This window comes from Anser cygnoides, chromosome 4 (assembly GCF_040182565.1).
Source record: "Anser cygnoides isolate HZ-2024a breed goose chromosome 4, Taihu_goose_T2T_genome, whole genome shotgun sequence".
NCBI lineage: Eukaryota > Metazoa > Chordata > Aves > Anseriformes > Anatidae > Anser > Anser cygnoides.
In genome coordinates this window covers 59,885,354-59,903,757 of record NC_089876.1, presented here as the reverse complement: position 1 = coordinate 59,903,757, position 18,404 = coordinate 59,885,354, and the positions used below count along the sequence as shown (strand labels likewise).

The 18,404-nt window shown below is 35.4% G+C and overlaps 1 protein-coding gene across 17 annotated transcripts in view; it reads left to right on the top strand.

Moving 5' to 3' along the window:
* Positions 1–18,404, top strand: part of SORBS2 (sorbin and SH3 domain containing 2) — a 160,082-nt gene that overhangs the window by 100,602 nt on the left and 41,076 nt on the right. For 10 of the 17 annotated variants that reach the window (XM_066996226.1, XM_066996227.1, XM_048078364.2 and 7 more), the window contains 5 exons: positions 1,839–2,014; positions 7,145–7,211; positions 8,063–8,107; positions 9,433–9,619; positions 12,629–12,743. In XM_066996226.1, coding sequence (XP_066852327.1) covers positions 1,839–2,014; positions 7,145–7,211; positions 8,063–8,107; positions 9,433–9,619; positions 12,629–12,743 — 590 coding nt within the window. The other 7 variants (XM_048078383.2, XM_048078387.2, XM_066996232.1 and 4 more) reach the window with 6 other exon arrangements.

Sequence of the window (18,404 nt, the reverse complement as noted above, 5' to 3'; positions counted from 1 at the left end):
TTGCCAGTGCAATCTCGTTCTGCAAGTACAATCATTTGCTTGCTGCTATTTCTATTAGTGTTTGCATATTCAGATAAGAGTATATACATGGTCCAGGATCCTGGATGTAGTCCAGAAGTTTACTTTTTTTGTTTTGTGTGAAGGGAAATTAAATGACAGTTCTGGCTCTGAGACTTAGGGCTTAGATAGGTGCTGCTGTCCATATCTTATTACTAAGTGCCATAACTGTACATAAGGGTTTTTCCACATCCCCAAATACTAGATTCTTTGACTGCTTCCAGGTTGCTGAGCTAAAGGTGTATCAAGATTTAGAGACACCTGCAACAAGGAAAGTGTTTTCCTATGATTTGTACTCTTGTATGGTGTTGAAGTTCTGTGGTCCACAATAAGTCTGATTTATTCTCCTTGCTAATGTAAAAATCTGACTGATGGCCTCAGTTTGAGGACGACAGAGAATGAAGGATCAGGTCCCAAGTGTTTTCTAAATTTAACGTCATGCATTTTGGGAAGAAGGTCCAAGTATTCAGATGTGCCACACAGAGTTGCCCCTCACCATATATGTGTAGCGCTGGATTATTTGCAGGACTTCAAACTTGAGTAAACAGCTGAAATAGTCCTGCCAAATCCAGCTCTCTGCAGTAGGAGTGAGCAGAAATATTCAAATTAAAATCAGAGCTTACGGTCACCAGAGCTTCATTCACTGATTTATATTAAAATCCAAATATTTTCTTGAGAATAATCAAGGGATGTTGATGTCACATGAAAGGCAATTGTAATTTTCAACAGTAGTGTTAGAATATTTATTTTTACTCTTTACATTAATTTATCTTGTGGTTGAAATGTCTTGTGGGCACTGTACCTGCTCTTGCAAAAAAAAAAAAAAAACCAAAACACGGTTTGTCATAGCAACCCACTAATTTATTGAAACATACTGCTTGATGGAGTAGGGCTTTTCTTCCTGCATGTGAGAAGGAAGTCCATCATCTTCAGCAGTACAAATTGTCACATGATACACAGCAGTGAGGTGGGCTTTTTTGTTAAATAAATGACTTGCTCTAAATTTTAGAGGGAGATAGTAGTATTGGCCTTTTTTTTTTTTTTTTTTTTTTTAAAAAAAAAAACAAGGATTCAGGGGAGAGGAGTAGAAATATTGCAAACCACCGTGAACCAGCAGCAGTCTGCACAGTTCACAAGTTCTGTAGGTGGATCCTAATGCTGCTCTATAGGTGCCAAGTTTCTGAGGTCCATTTCTTTGGATTATCTAAGGAGCTACTTAAACAACCAATATAACTTCAGCAGGTGAAAATTGTACGTAGGATGTTTTTTTGTGGTTTTGTTTTGTTTTGTTTTTTGTAATTATCATGCATCAAACTTTATGTTTCTAAATACATTTCGCCTAAGTCTTTATGGAGATCTGGCTGAAATGTATTATTGTGCTTACAGAACAATAATTTTCTATATTTTGCTAGATTTGGGGGAGGAGAAGTTCAGAAATTCTGTCATTAGTATAAAGGATCGATAGGAAAGGTGCAAGAGTTTATAGGAGAAAGATTCAGCTCCCACTATTTCGCAATAGATGTCGCTGGGTTTGTGTTTTTTTGCTTTTTTCCTGAGCAAGATGCAGCAAAGAAGTACATCTAGTCTAATAGCCTAATGCATAAATAAGTTTATAATTCAGCCCCAGCTAAGATGATGGTTTTATGAAGTGTTATATATGTATGTGTTTTTTAATATTATTGTCCTTCTTTGTAAAGTATACAGAAATTGGGAAGCGTGTTACAAGTGCCAAGTATGATTATTTTATCATTATACAATATTCTGTCATGTTATCTTTACAGAGTCCACAGAGACATATTCACAGCATGTTCAGAGTGTTGGCAGCAGCAGCACTACCAGTACAATACCAATCTGTAGATCCTCAGAGGAAGAAAAAAAAATTACAGTCATTAAAGCTCCACATTATGCAGGGATTGGCCCGGTAGATGAATCTGGAATCCCTACAGCAATTAGAACGGTAGGAAATTCTGGGGAATCTGTATATGAACTCATACAATGAATTGATTGTTGGTAATGGGTTTTTCACATTCTTCCAGTCTTATATAATGAGGAATACAGCACGCGTAATCAGGCAGCTCGTGAATATAATATTGTGTGCTGACGGAAAAGGAGAATGCTGATGGGAGCATAATTGGGCAACTTCATGTTTCTAGTTTAATTAGAAGTAATCAAAATTTTCTGTTTCTTTCTTCAGTTGTGTTCCTTCCCTTTTGGAGATGTGCAATAATTGTGTTGTTGTTGTTTCTAAAGTCAAGTTCATATGTACTATATTTCTGTGTAAGTGCAAGTACACATGTATATGTGTGTATATATATATATATATATATATAAATCTCACACTCCTGCATTTTGGGGAGCAGTGGTTGTCATTTGACAGTAGTAGTATAGTGTAGTATAGAAACAGTGTAGTATAGAAACAAATAGTTTCATGCAGATAATAATCTAAGTGACTCGTATTTTTGCAGAAGTGCAATATATGATCATAGTGCCCGTGGGTGACATAAACAAACAGTGTGGAAACCTTTTCATTGTGACTAGCCCACTTTTGATCATCTGCCACTAGTCACTGCTTGAGTGGTCCCGGGATGTCGGACTGAAGAGTTTTGTTTTCATTGTGCTGAAGCATTCTTTCCATTCTGCTGTCAGGGCAGCCTCTTCTGGCTGGTCCAGAGAGCACAGTGGCAGCTGCACTAGGTCTGTAAGGAAGTGCTTACTGGCCTTCCCAGCTGGAGAAGTGCTGTGCTAGACGGAGAAAGAGTAAGAAGAGTGGGAGCCAGGATGAAAGCAGCAGAGCCCTTGCAGGTGAAGTCTTTGTGAGGTGCAAGGATGTAGCAGCTGTTGGATATGTCTTCTCTGCCAGTACTGACTTACGGGGCTGTGGTGTAATTGCCAAGAACCAGTTCAATGGATTGAAAAATTAGGGGGAAAAGCAGGAACTGATGGAGAAAAGCAATAGGAAAAATACAGAATAAGTGGTAAGCTGGGGACAGTTTTGGTAAGAACGGGGGGAAACTGGCATTTCTTGCTTTATTTTTGACATAAAAATAAGACAATCATAATCGTTTAAAAATGAATACATTTCTTTGCAGTAATGCTCTAGCTTCCTACCCCTTCTTTAAGTAAATATGTCCCTATGCTTTATACAGGATAAAGTCATTGTTTCTGTTCTTTTTTTTTTTTTAATAGCAGATTGGTCTAATAGGGTGCATATTAGTTACATACGAATATAACAGAAATCCCCCTCAAGTGCGCTTAACAGAGTTGGCAACTTGCCAACCTATATTTAACTTTCAGATTGTATGGTCTGATACTCTAAGATTTTCTCCTGAAAATGTAATGTAATTTGAATTAGGACATTTTTCATCTGGATTAGCCTTTCATTTTTGGTTATATTTCAATTTCAAAATGTCTTGCAGCTTGTAAACTTAGCGTTACAGAACGGATTCTGATGATGAGGCATAGGATTATGCTAGCATGTCTGTGTCTGTCTGTCTCATATGCTATTTTGTGTCCTTATACAGTGGTTTTTTTTTAAGATTTAGCTGGACTTGAGGTCATTTTCAAGATATTGATTTGAGATTACATTTTAAGTATACACAAGTGTATTTGAGCCTGTTGTTACCCCAGTTATGTGAGAACAAAGGTGATACAGTTGTCAGCAAAAACTCAAATATGCTGCACCTTGACAGCTCTCAGAAGTGCAGTACTATGCAGAAGCATGCAAAAGTGCTATAACTGCACTTCCCATGAACAGGAGAAGGTAGGATATATCACTCGCTCTCTGTCCAAGGTCAGGGGGAAATCCGAATAGGAATCTTCTCCCAGAAAGTTCAGACTTACACCATCTGAAGGGAGAAAGTTTTCAAATTAGTTGAGCTTATGGTTGCATGCAAAGTTCATAAATTTCTTATTTTTCCATCTCAATGAAAATGGCAATATTCTATTAAAAAAGCATTAAATGCAGATTCAGAGGTGATAGGTAACATATACATTGTGTTCTCAAATGCTATGCTACTCAAAGGGAAGCTTTTAAATAAGAATTTGAGAGTATCTGTATTCCAGATTTGGAGAGCTTTTCAGGAGTAGCGATTTTTCAAGCTGTAGTGATCTCCTGCGAGTCTCTTTTCCCTCAGAGCATGGTTAGTGACAGCTGTTCAGCCAGGGAAAGCAGTGATGTTCCCTTCGCTTTCCATTCCTGCAAAGCCTTTGCCCAAAGGTGCTGAGAGGGGAAGGGCTGCTATAAAGCTGTCCCTTCTCTCAGAACCTCCATCCCATGTCAGCATGTTACCTCCATACCGCTTTAGCTCCTGCCAGCTCTGGGAAGTGCAAACCCGAAGCCTGAAAATTCAGATCATTGTTAAGTTCTGCCACCGTGCCAAGCCCTGCCCCAAAGATGATGAAATTCCAAGGCTTTAAAAATGAAGTCTTTGAAAAAGAGAGTAAAAAGCTGTTCACTCAGAAAAGCAGTCAAATGGCAACACTAGACTTCACTACTGACAGTGTCCTATGAAAGGAAAAAACAGATTCACAGAAAGCAGTATGACTGCACTGCTTTAGACTATCCAAAATGATTGATTCATGTCTAACTATCAAAATTAATCTGTGCACTATAAAGGCCTCTGTTTAATAAAAATGAAAAAAATCAAGTCCCACCAGATTTCTTTTCTGTAGTTAGTGATGTAACATTTCAGCTAGGAAAAACAAAACACACACACAGAAATACACACAGAAAATACACACAGAAAGTCCACTGAAAATCATAAATACCCACAAATTCCTGCTTTAAATGCATACTTTCTAATGGATTATTAGAATACTGCAATGATTATGGAGTCTCCTAGGTACCAATTGCAGATACTCGTATGTCCTCCTCATGCTATTTGGCTAATTGTTCATTCACGTATGGTGATAACGTGTTCCAGCCTTTAATTGCAACAACTATAATGTATGCAAAGCAGGATGTAATCTGAATGACTTGGTGCATTGTGAATACAGCTAGTTCCTCAAACAAATGTTGGCATGTGGGGTTAGTGAATATAGATTGAGGACGCGTATTTTAAAATTAATTTATTCTATTCCTGAACTAATCCTATCTGGTTTATAATGTAAAGTCAAATTATTGTCTGAGGCTTTAAACCCAGGGGTGAGGGATGGGGTGGAGGTGACGAGATAACAGTTCAAATGTTCAGAAAGGTGTTGGGAGATTTTCTGCTCTAGTTACATGGCAGCTTCTCTATAGCTACTCTCTGTGTGGAAGCCTCCTGTGGATTAGCAGAGGACCTGACAGATTAGGAGGGTATGGCAAAGATATATCGATGTCCCTTGACAAACAGCAGTGTCAGAGCTGTTGTATTTTTGCACTGTTTCCTATCTATTCACCTACCACTGGTTCAAGCTCTTTTGAAGACCCTTCTTGGCCCAATTCAATCAGAGAGGAATGGGATGATTATAGGTTTGTACTGTTGTGTGAAATGAGGAGCATCATGGAGGTTAACCATATCAGCATGAATTCCTTCAAAGCTGCTGGATTTGCTTGTGAACTTTTGAGCATTTATGATCTTGTAGGAGCAGAGTTCTGCTACTGTAGATGTTTAAGGGAAACAATGTTAAAATGGTCCAGATCTGCTTCTGAGAATCTTCTCATTGGCAGAAGTCAGGAATGTTTGTAGGTACAGAAGGCCTTCGTACAAAACTGTATCTCCTCCATCCCTCTCTTGCAGTCAGGTCTGGGTAAAAATCATAAAGTGCCACTTAAATTTCTTTCTTCCCCAACAGACCTCTGAGTTCCTCAGCCAACTGTTAGCTCTTCCTTTAAACATTTTTTTAAAGTAATTTAGTATCAATTTCATGAGAACTGATGTTAATTCCTCAAAATGGAGAAGATTTTCTGCCTAGTTCACCAAAGTTAACAAAACAGATTATTTATATGCAGTAACTTTAACAAGTATTTAAGGCAAAAGTGTGATTCAGTAAAGATGGCATTGAGCCAGGTGAACATACTCAGATCTGGAGGCTATTTTGTAGAGAATAATAATATGTGGATTTTCACTTTTCATAGTAAAGAGAAGTAGGCAGTGTGACTGCAGATTTGGCATCAACTAATGCAAGATCCCTCCATAAGAAGGGTCCTCATAATTATTCCTGTGCATCATCACATTCTAAGATAATTTTGTACATCTGCATTAAAATTTTTGCTTTTCTGACTACAGTGGAGCAAGTAAAAATTTAGGATCTGAGCAGAATAATACTGCAGATATGTTTGCCTTTGTGTTACCTCTTTTTCAAAAGTACTGTCATCCAAACTCAAACAAAAATACAAAATGCAAAGGAGTAAAAGATAGAACAATTAGAAACATGGTCAAAAGTTGATATCAGGAGAGTTTGGAAACTTTTAGACTGCTTAGTTTAAAATAGTAAAGACAACTACAATTTAGTGAGTGATGTTAAAAGGTATATTGTTTCTCTTTTCTCAAAATAGAATAAATGAAAATTAAGTTGCCTGGAAAGGGAAATTAAATACTGTTTGATTAAATACTGCTGATTAAATACTGCTTGTTTACAATCCAAACATTAATTCTTAAATATAGTATTGCCTTAATTCTTTTCTCATTAGTATTCCACCGTATACGTGCATCATTTAACAATTGTATTTTGAAGGTAATATAAATTGGAAATTGCCAGGAGTTAAAAAGAAGCTCTTCTTGTAGGCTTATAATTGCTGAGGTGTTTGTATTTTCCTGTATAGTGTTCTAGCGTTCATCATTGTCGAATATAGGGCACTAAGAAGATAAACTCTTGATCTGGCACGAATTCCTGTCTTCCTAAGTATTCTCCAAGATCAAAGTACAGAACTTACTCAGTCTTAAGTGCCTCCCAGAACTTGTTGCAGGGATGGGAGAGGAACAAATACACCGTCTGAAATAGATGGAATGAAAATGATTACAATGAATGGGGGACAAAGCATGATAAAACTAAACCTGTGTCCAGAATAACATTAAATATCTGATCAGGTCTGTCCACATAGGTGTTCTTATTTCTTCATTATTTGAATTTAATTGTTAATTGTTAAAAACTATATTTTATTTAGACAGTTGACAGGCCAAAGGATTGGTACAAGACAATGTTCAAGCAAATCCATATGGTTCATAAGCCTGGTAAGTATGCTGTTTTCTTGGCTGTGTAGTTCTTGGTGGTATTAAAAAAAATGCACTTTTCTTCATTTTGATTAGCTGCCATATGAAAATGCAAATGTTCGCAAAGTGTGAGACAGTGAATCAAATCAAATGGTTGAATTTGATTACAGAGTTTGCTGCAGACAGAGCAATTTTCCTCTTCTAGAGACTGTATATTTACAATGGATTTATTTTATTACTAAAACTAAAAATTAAAGTGATTAAAATAGGCATGCAACCAGTGTGATTCCATGTCACCATGGAATTCAGTGAAGCAATCCTCATCTCTAGTGTCAGGGATGAGCGATTGGCCACTGTAAGTCTCCCACCACACCATCTTTCTTTTGGAGAGCTCACGTGTTAGAACAGTGCAGGCTGATTTGAGGGTACGTTTTCTGTTTGAATTGCATTTTTTTCCATATAATTTTTTTTGGTTTGCTTTGCTTTGCTTTTTGCTGAAACGGAGCTTGGCAACATTAGTAACTTTAGAGTTAACTTCCTCTAGTGAGAGGAGCGCAGACAAAAGGTAGAGAGTAGGCTTGGGGAAGGGAGTAGAGCAGATAAACAGCTATAACTTATATGGGGCTAAACAGTAATATATAACTTGGGTGACATTACAAGAAGATACCATTTCACTAGCAAGATGGCAAAATAGCTTATGGTAAGTGTAATAGGAAAAGAGTGAATTCAGAAAACGCCTACATGAGATGAAAAAAAGAAATACAGCACTTGATATGGTACTAATCTTGTTTGAATTTGCAAAAACAAAGCTGTGTTGCTATGATAAACTGGCACATACTACATTACTGTAACATGTATATTTCTTTTTGTAGATGACGACACAGACATGTATAATACTGCCTATGCATACAGTACTGGTAGGAATTATTCCCTCACTTCAAAATAAGTCTTTTGTTAATGTCAGCAAGTAACAGGGGTAGTTAACTATTCACTCTTGCTTTTTTAATGCTTGCATAAACACTTTTTATCATCTTGTTTGATCTCAGTTGGTGTTTTTCATGCCTTTTTTCTCAAATGAAACTGAGTTTAATTTTGGTTTCATTCTTGCCACAGAAAAGTATTACAACTGTGGGCCTCTTACTGCAGATGGGGTGCACTGTAATACTCTAGTTTCTGATTACATTACAGATATTTTCACTAATGAGTATAAGCAACACAGCCTTTCGTAATAAAAAGGAAAAGAGATCTACTGTGTGAAAGTACAAATACTAATTACATATATGGGAATACAAAAAGTCTTAAAAATGCAATAATAGTGCCTTATAAAGATGCTTCTGTTTTATGAACTTGTTCATATTTGTTATAGGCACTGGTGATGATGTCATTTAGCCACAAGAAAAACATATTAATCATATAGATAAATAATTGTTAAATAATAATAAATAAACAATATTACATATTAATTAATAATATTAATATTACCATATAATATTATTAATTATTAATAATTGAATAATAATTAATAATATTAATATTAACGTATTAATATGTTAAATAATAATAAATAATCAGAATATTATAATCATGTGGCAAAATTATTTACTAGAACCAAAAATGGAAGTGTGAATACACCATATGTGCAAAAAAAACCATCATGCCTTGTGCAAAAATGCCATTCATAATTCTTCCATTTCAGTGTTAATGTTGCATTCAGCATGCTCTCATACTACCTCTTAGCGTAATATTGAGATCATTTGTGTGTGTGAGTTATTCAAGATCCTATTCAAGATATACAATTGCCTACCCATCCCAAACTAGCAGTAATTATTAAAACAATATAAGAACTGTGCATTTTCTGCCTCTCCTCCTCCGGCTGGACATAGAAAAACCGAGAGACAGGATGAGCCTTAGGGTTAATAACTGGTTGTCATTAACAGCTCTGATAGATACATACAGCTAATAACTCTTCTCTCCCTCCTGCCCCCTCCCCCAATTAATCATTAATTTCTTTGAACTTCACTGCATTTTCCTGTGTGTCCTGTAGCTTTATACATAAATGTATGAAAAGTATTATAATGAATTACATAGCATGTACGTATAATATATATAATATACTTTTAAAAATGCGTTTACACATTTTTATAACCTTGCAACTTAATTAACTGTGGATTCTTGTAGCATTCTATGTTTTATTAAAATTCATTCTCATGCTGTGACTATTTCTGTTTTTGTTTTATGTTAGGTAGCTACAGTCCATCCTTCTCTGCTCAGGCACACCCAGCTGCAAAGACACAGACATACAGACCATTGTCTAAAAGCGCTTCTGACAGTAGCTCCGATGCCTTTAAGGTCTCGTCTCCTTTACCACCTCCACATGTGCCACCTCCAGTACCACCACATCGTCTGCGGGAAAGGATTACACCAGAAAAGTAAGTTAACAGATTTTCAAAAAGTGTTCTCGGTATGTATAGTACTCCAATTATAAGATACCATGAAGGAAAAAATAGCAGCTATAGAATGATATGAATGTAAGGGCTTTACTTAAAGGACAGTCAGGTGATGAGGGGTAATCTTCATAAGCAGTGCAGGCATCATGTATAGTGCTGCCATTTCTTCAACCTGCTGAAGAAGTGCATATTCTTACAAGTGATACCGTTTAAAAGTATTTGTCATTCTCATTGGTGGGATTGTCCTGCTTGTTGTGTTTCAGAAGAATCCATGCTCTAGCAGCTGCCTTGAATAGTTACTCCTGAGTAGGAGAGACTGCTTAGGATATCCAGTAACAAAGCAAAAGAGTCTAAATGTTGTTTTTAATTGAAATTCAAGAAGAAGCAAAGCTTACAGGTATAGCAGTCAACCTCCATTTCTCAACAACTCAGAAGAGCTTTATGTCCCGTTTTTAATCTCTGTCTCCTTTTTGGTAGACCAAGAAGGTGTTTACAGATTAAAGGACATTTGAGATTTCTCACAGTTTTCCAGCTACACAAAAACAGATCCCAGTGTTTAGTGTCCAGTCTGGAAAAAGTTAATAACTCTGGAAATAACCATCTACCCTTCTGATATACGAAGTGCCCTGTGCACCAACTCTAGACTCTTTTGGCATAACTGTAGATAATATCTCAGACAAAAAGTTTTTTATTTAGTGTTTGCATTCATGAGTGCTGTGCATTAATATAACATTATACTATTCTCCATTTATGTGTGTGAGTATTTATATATTTTAATATGATTTTAAATCACTGTTTGTTCCATTTGTGGCTATAAGCCCATCTTCCCTAATTACCCTCAAGCAACAAAACAGAAGTAGCCCATTTTTTCAGTTTGGACATTGTAAATATTTTTATATGTAGAATTTGAATGATGTTAAATAGTTTCAAATCATTTGCAGTTTACATAAAATACAGTAAGAAAAAAAAAAAGGATACTAAGTACTAAAAATTAAGACTTATGATTATGGCTTTTTCTAAAATCTGTAGGTAGTGGCAATTCAAAAAGTAATCCAGCAGGTATGTATACTGCAGATGAAAATGAGATTGCTCGATGATTATTGATTTTGGCTCCTCCTGTTGCTGAAGACAATTTTCAAGTGGAAATGATGGGGGTTAGAGTTGGACTACCTCCCAAAGGCCAAGAGGCTTGAATTTGTTAGCAAGTCATACAGAAGCATGGATCTTGTTAGCAAAAGGCTAAAATGTAGATCTGCTTAGCTTTGATCTCTGAAGTTACATGAGTCATCATCCGGTGCTAGGCCAAATGCCTAGGTCACAAGCTGAGGACTGTTACAATTCCTTTTGTTAAGCTTGAAAATAACTGCTTCAGCACTTAATTTGGATGTTCAGCCTCTCCTTTTTAATCTCCTACTTGATAGGACAGGCAGTGAAAATCTAGGTTCTCCAGGCCAAGGGATGCCAAACATGTTAGTTATGCTTTGCCTGCTGCTGACAGCTATAGCTCATCAATCTTTTCCTGCCATTGGGAGATTCTTTTTTTAATTGCCTATGAAGTATGAGTATTTAAAATCTCACATAAGAGGCTTAGGTCCTCATGTATCGCGTTTTTCTAGCTGGGGGCCAAGATATGATCTGCATTAACAGTTGGGCTCAAAAATATATTCCATAAGGGATTATAGGCTAAACATTGTAAATGAAAGTGAATTCAGTGTGAACCAGAATTTCAGTAGCATCCTTTTTTCTTCAAAGTGATATGCAATATAACGGAACTTGATCAGAACATTTCCATTTTCCAGTTTGTTCTTAAAAAAAAAAAAAAGTTTTCTCCTCTGAAAGTGTAGTTTTGCCTCAGTGAAAATGCACAATAAAAAGCCATGTGTAAGTTCTTCTCTTGAAAGGTAGGGCATTTTATAAATAGATGCATCTGTTTTCCAGAAATTGCACTGTAAACAAAAGCTAACCCATAGATTTCTTAAGGCATGTGACGTGCCTTATTAGGTCAGGTCACATCAAATTGGGTCACATCAGAAAGCTTGATAGAACTTAACCAGCATGTTATTTCTTATTGTAAATGCAGGAAATAACTGATGAGACTTCCTCTTTCCTTCGCCCATTCTGTGAGTTACTAGTAGATCATTTGCCCCAGAGCTACAGTTATTCCAAATACAATATGTGTAGTGACTACAAAAATGCCATGAGAAGATAGCTCTCACTGTGATAGTAACTACCAAACTACCCACCCAAAATGCGCAGGTAGCTATTAAAACAACATAGTATGTGACTGAAAAAAAAATATATATATTCTTTGCATAGAACTATTAACTTGAAAACAAAATTATAATTGTAGAGATAGTGGATAAAGTTCTGTCCCAAAGTTGACTCCAAATTCTTGTTCTTGTTTATCTATTCAAAGTTCCAGGGAAACAGAATATCCTATTTACAGGATATTCAAGAGCAATTCTAATACAGATTAGGACAAAGAACACCTATTAAAGTTTCACACTCTTGTAAAATAGTTCCTCATTTTTTGTTTCAGAAAATTTTGTAAGTTTTTCAGTGTGGACTTAATGTCATATTGCGTGATGACAAAAACATCTACCGTTCTTTTATCTATGTTAGTATAGTAAAAATAAATTTTGCGTAAAGGTGTAGTAAATTTGCAATTTGAGAAGGCATGCCATGGTATTTTAACACAAAATGTCAGGAAAGTTTTTAACTGGTTCACCAATTCAAAGAATAAATAATCACATAGGCTGGACATACCTAGTATTTTTCTTGCAGTACTGAATATACCTACTATAATAACTGCTATAATAACTTTACTGCTACAGTAAAGATGGGATGCTAGGCCAGACATTTCACAACTGAAATCTGGAAAAAGAAACTATGCCTAAATTCATTTGGTTTTGTGTGTATATCTCATTTACAGAGCTGTAAAGGCTATGGCTTGACAGTCAATTAACTCAGTTGTTCATAATTGTTATTTAGAAATGACTGGGATCCCCCTGACAGAAAGGTAGATACCCGCAAATTCCGTTCTGAACCAAGAAGCATTTTTGAGTATGAGCCAGGAAAGTCATCAATCCTTGAACATGAAAGACCGGTAAGAGACGTACATGAAATAGTAATATACAGTGAGAGGTTTGGTGAGAGATCATCATTTTATTATTTATCACTGATTATAACTACTCAGATGAATATTGAAAGTCCTTTCTCAAATACAATTTTGCAGCAATTTTTCATTGCTCTTTCCTGATGGGTGTCTTGAAAAAATATGAGTCTGGCTTATTTGCTAAACTTAGATCTTCTGTTTTTTCTAAGTCAAAGAACCACTGTGCAAATGTGATGGATGATGAGTAGAACTGTGAATTAATGGAAGCTGCTTCTTCTAATTGGCATGCATCTCCAGCATTCATTTTCAGTAGTAGCAGTAGCACATATGATTTCTGGTTAATTAATGCATAAGAATAAACAATTTGCATTTTCAGGATGTGACTAATTGTACCCTTAAGCAGATTTTGATCGAATATCAGTAAAGGTAGCCCAGAGAGTCTGTGAAATCTCAATTTCTGAAGGAGTTCAAGACTCACCTAGACCCAGCCCTGAGCAACCTGCTCTGATTAGACCTGCTTTCAGTAGGAGGTTGGACTAGGTGACCTCTGGAGGTTCTTTCCAGTGTTGGTTACTCCATGAGTACCAAGTGTACATGAACATGTAATTCAAAGTCTTTATTACTGCTTTCTGAATAGTGATTGCAGCTGTGGAATTGTTTTACACGCCTCTTTTACAAAGCTAAGCTTAATGCATGCAAAATGACCATTAACAGAAGTTTTCATTTGTTGAAAGACACATTCACCCAGCCTAATTTACCTTTGTGCTATCTCGATACTTTATTATTTTAGGAAAATTGTCACATATCAATGGCAGTATTTTCTTTTCTTGGGATTTTACTTTGAGGCTGTAACAGTTGAGGGAGTTTAGTTTTAAAGAAGGTTTTTAGGTAATTGATATTGGGTTAGTATTTGTGTATGTATTGCTGTATTACATGCTTGTTCACAGAATTTTTTTTTCTAATTTAAAATAAATTATTCAAATAATTCAATTCCAGAATATGTAATATGTCAACAGCATGAAACACCTGTACTAAGAACCTTTTCCACATGTTTTTGTGGTCTTTGCAGAAATATGACTTCTGTAGCGTGTTTCTGTGAAATTAAGTTCTTGCAGAACTGATTCATTTTTGAAGGAGGGAGTTGGCGTTTCTCTGTGGACTGCTAATTAATCAAACTAATTACATGGGATTTAGTATTTGTTGTCAAGCTGCACTTAAGAAATAATTATATTTAAAAAGCAGTGGCATTTGTTCTGAGCACTTTTTTGGATTGCAACAGTTGCATTATACACTGAGGTAATTTACCAGCCTTTCCAGTGCCATAGAATAACAGCAGATTCAAGTTTTTTTTATTAAAAAAAAGAAAGAAAGCACAGTAATTTTTCAAGGATAGCCTCACTTTTCTAATAAACTGTTTTTTACTAACTTTACGTGAAAAATTATATAGGAATTGCATTATTGATTAATGTGGTCATAGATACAGTTTTTCAATTTTAGTGAACTAATGAGATGACAAAAAAGTGAGCTTTGCTGACTGTTCCTGGAGCCTTTTTTTTTTTTTTTAGTGTGTTTATGCATTTTAATTTTGATGTTCTCAATCAAGAGGTTGGATTTTGAGCTTTGTTTGTTCCTTGTAATATTTTCATGCAGAAAAGCCTTAGTCACATTATACTTGCTGAGTTGCTTCAGTCAAGGGCAAAATCAGACTTCTGTCATCTGAAGCTTAGATCAGTAGCTGATTTAAGAAAATTGAGGAACTTAAGGAAACATCTCTCTATAGAATAAATCTGAAAAGCTGAGGAAATAATATTCAGACAGAATTAAGAGATTCTTTGTTTATGTGTGGTTCAGAGCAAAAGACTGAAAAACAAGAGTCATGGTAGAAGTTATGCTGACATTAGTGTAACTATTAACTAATTCGAAAATATGTGAAATAGAGTAAGTTATCACAGTTCTGGAATTTCTGCTGTTGATAAAGATGATGTTTAGCTTTATGTATTCATGTAATTCCTTTTGACCATGTTACAAAAAGAAAAAGATGTGGTTTCACTGATGTATTTGGTTTCCTCGTGTCCATTGAATCAGATACGGAACGTACGACTCTCAACTTATCAAAGGATGATCAGCAGAATAGGTGCCAAAAGATTTTCTTGTGTGTCTAGAAAAAGCTGATATCTGAAAACATTGTATCAGTTCCAAATTCAGAGGCAAATTCCGAATTCACAACTCTGTTAGTATTGCATGAGTTTCTTTCATTTTGATCATTTCAAAACATTTTGATTTTTGATATCTAAGAAATCTGTTCTGATTATATTAAGATGTTGTACAAAATATGGATGATAAAAATGAATATAGTTCATTAGTGTTGTAAATGTTGGACATTTATAACATCCAAGTTTAAAACTGTTACTGTATCAGTTTTAGAAAAAGGGGGGGGTGGGGGTGGGGAGAAAAAGGCAGAGAGGTTCTCCAATGCCCCAAAACTTACTCTTATTTTTTTTTCTGAAATTAAATCATTTCCGTGTCTACTTTGCATTTTTGATGTAAACGATCTGAAAAAAAAAAAACGGGGGGAGATGGGACAATATTTATAACTACCTTATATGACACTAAGCAGGGCAGATGATGTTGAAAGATCAGATTTCCCATTATTAACATAGCTATTACATTGGAAGCAGTTGTGATTAATGTGGAAGTTAGAAAATAGGAAGTATATAATAAAATGAGATTCAATATAAGATTAATATTTAGTGGGAAATTTAATTCACCAGATACTCATTCATTAGGACAAAAGAACATAAGAAATAATAAACCTAAAATAAATGAGGTAGTAATAAACTTTAAATGAATAGATCAGTTAGGAAGAGTTGGTTATCTTTGTTATAGACATAAAAAGATGAGTGAAATTTCAGGTTGTAACATCATGTTGCAGCCTTCTGTCATGAAGCAGGAAATTTATGTTTTTTCTTCTGTAAGTTGACCTTGTAGGAGTATTAGCCATCTACAAAAAGGAGGGGGCTATGGTTGGCATTTTGAGATTGTAACCAAAAGTAATGGAGTGAAATTTAGAAAATTAAAATTTATACTCAATTACATAAAAAAGTGCTCTGCAAAAATAAAAAAGTGACCTTAGCCTGTTGAATAGTCTTCCAAGCAAGGGCAGTTCCTTTTTCCCCCATTTCAATAAGTTCATAAACCATTATGATTTCTTCTAATAACATAGTACTGGTAAGGTGGTACAAAAGTTGTTCTGATGTGTCTTTCAATCTCCATTGTCTGTGATTCAATAAAATGCTCTGTTTTTTCCTTAACATCATCAGGGCCATTGATTTGTTTCCTAAAATGCATGTTTACTTCCAGTAAATAAGTAAATTGTAGTGTAATAATTTAATCTTACTCATATGAATATAAAGTTAAATATTTATTCTTTACCAGTTTCAACCTCATATATATGAAGTAACAACTTCAGATTCTACAATTTGTACATTTCTCTCTTCCTTCAATGAAGCAAGTAAGGAAAAATTTTGGTGTTGCTGTAAAGAAAGACCGAAAAATTGGGACAATCAATAGATGAATTTATTTTCATTGTGTTCTAATCAAAGCACGAAAATATGTTTGTGCTAGTCAGATAAAACTTTGGGGTTCATTTCTATTCTAGATTTTTTATATGTATGTTCAGTATACAAATTTTCTATTGAGTTTATATACAAGAGGATTTCATAATCAAAGTAAATTTTAAAATATTCCTCTTGTCAAATTGCAAAAATAGGCTGTGCTTGCACATTGATGCATCTCTAATTTTTCAACTGTAGTGGTTAATTTGACATTTTCTTTAGGTGACAAGTTTGGTCACGTTTGACATCACAGCCTGGTTATCAGAATATGCTACTCAGTATCTGATCTCCAGTAACACTTTCTGTGAACTAAAATATTTTTTTTAATTGTGTTTTTAAATTGAATTACAAATTCCACATTTAGGTATGTTATAACATTACAAAATATGTCTTCTGATAAAGATATGGAGAGACTAAGTCAATCTGATAGTGGACTTGGAGACACAACAGCTTTTTGAAAATAGTCAGAAGAAAAAGAAGAAGCTCTATGGAACTAATAAATAGTCAAAGCCGAATTAATGACAAATGTCTCAGTCCATTGTTCCAAAGAGACTTTGGTGTGGTGTTTGAATTTGCAAATGCTAAATATTAATTTGACTATGCAGACTCTATCATAAGAGCTACTTAACCCACCATTTTAAACTCACACATTTGATTATTACCTGTGAATGCCTAACTATGTATATAAAATGAAGCACAAGCAAAGCCGTATGCCAGACTGTAGATATAATTTTTAATTAACCTCAGTATTCTGTACTTGAGTATGCTGATACAGTGCTGTGTTGACCATTTGATGCACGTGGCGAAATGAAAATACTTATTGGTCTTTAAATGGTAAATTTAAAACAAGCAATGAAAATGCTACTGAAAGCTAGCTTAAGGACAAAGTATGGGAAAGTTACTTGGTTTGACTAATAAGTCATAAAAGCGAATTTACCTTCCTAATGTTTTTATCCTCTGTTCCAGCAGTTTGGGAGATACTTTGTAAGACCAAGCCCAAATCATTTTTTAAAGTCAAAATAATTTGTCATAATTTTAAAGCCAAAATAAGAGAGTTAAAATGAGTCTCTTAGTAGGAGAGAGAATCAAAAGGAGTCCTCCAGCAAAACTGAATCTGGAAGCCAAGTGAAATCAATTGCCAGTGGTAGCACAAGGAATGCAGCGTCCTCCCAGGAGCTGCTAGGCAGCAGTGAAGTTACGAACTTCAGCACTCTTTCTTTTTGTTTGCTGCCCTCTGCGGTTCAAACTGTAAATAAAAGTAGGACTTGTGTGCATAGAGTTAACTTCACACACTCCCTTGTGCTCTCATTGCATTGGCACACTACCATAGGAGGAGAACTTGAATACTGAGAAACTGCATTAAAATACACTGTTTCCATTTTTTTCCTTACAAGCAGATTTTTATTTTTTATTTTTTAATTTAGCATTCAACTGCTAGCAAGAGTATTTAAAGATAAAAAGGGAGCCAGTTACCATTTCCATTTTAATCTGTTTGGCTACCAGGGTGGAAGCCCAGTGCATCTGGTGGTGTGTTCTCACTCCCTACAAGGAGGGAGGGACGCCAGGCCACCAGTGTGTAGGCATGGGGCTGCTGCTTTCCAGGCAAGCATGAGGCTAATAAAATTGAGGCTGGCTGCCCAAGGAAGTAATGTCAGTAGGCCTGGATTTGTAGTGCCAACAACTCCATGATATCCTTTGCATTTCAAGGGATTTATATCTCAGTAATTTGAAATTAGTCCCATTAAGTGAACACCCATTAGTGGCTGCAGCACATTAACTGGGCTCCCATAGTGTATCTTCTGGTTCAGTTTATGTGAAATAAATTGAATTCGTGTATTCCAGGGCTCCTCTGCAATGAGAAGCACGGTGCAGTAAGACAGACAAGTAAGAGAGATTCCCATCAAAAGGGCATTACTGATATATGAAGTAAAATCCCAAAGTAGATGCACCCAATTGTTGATTTTAACATTTCTGTCCCAAGAAATTAATTCATTGGTATAATATAAAGATTAAAACATGCTATAAATGTTTCAACATA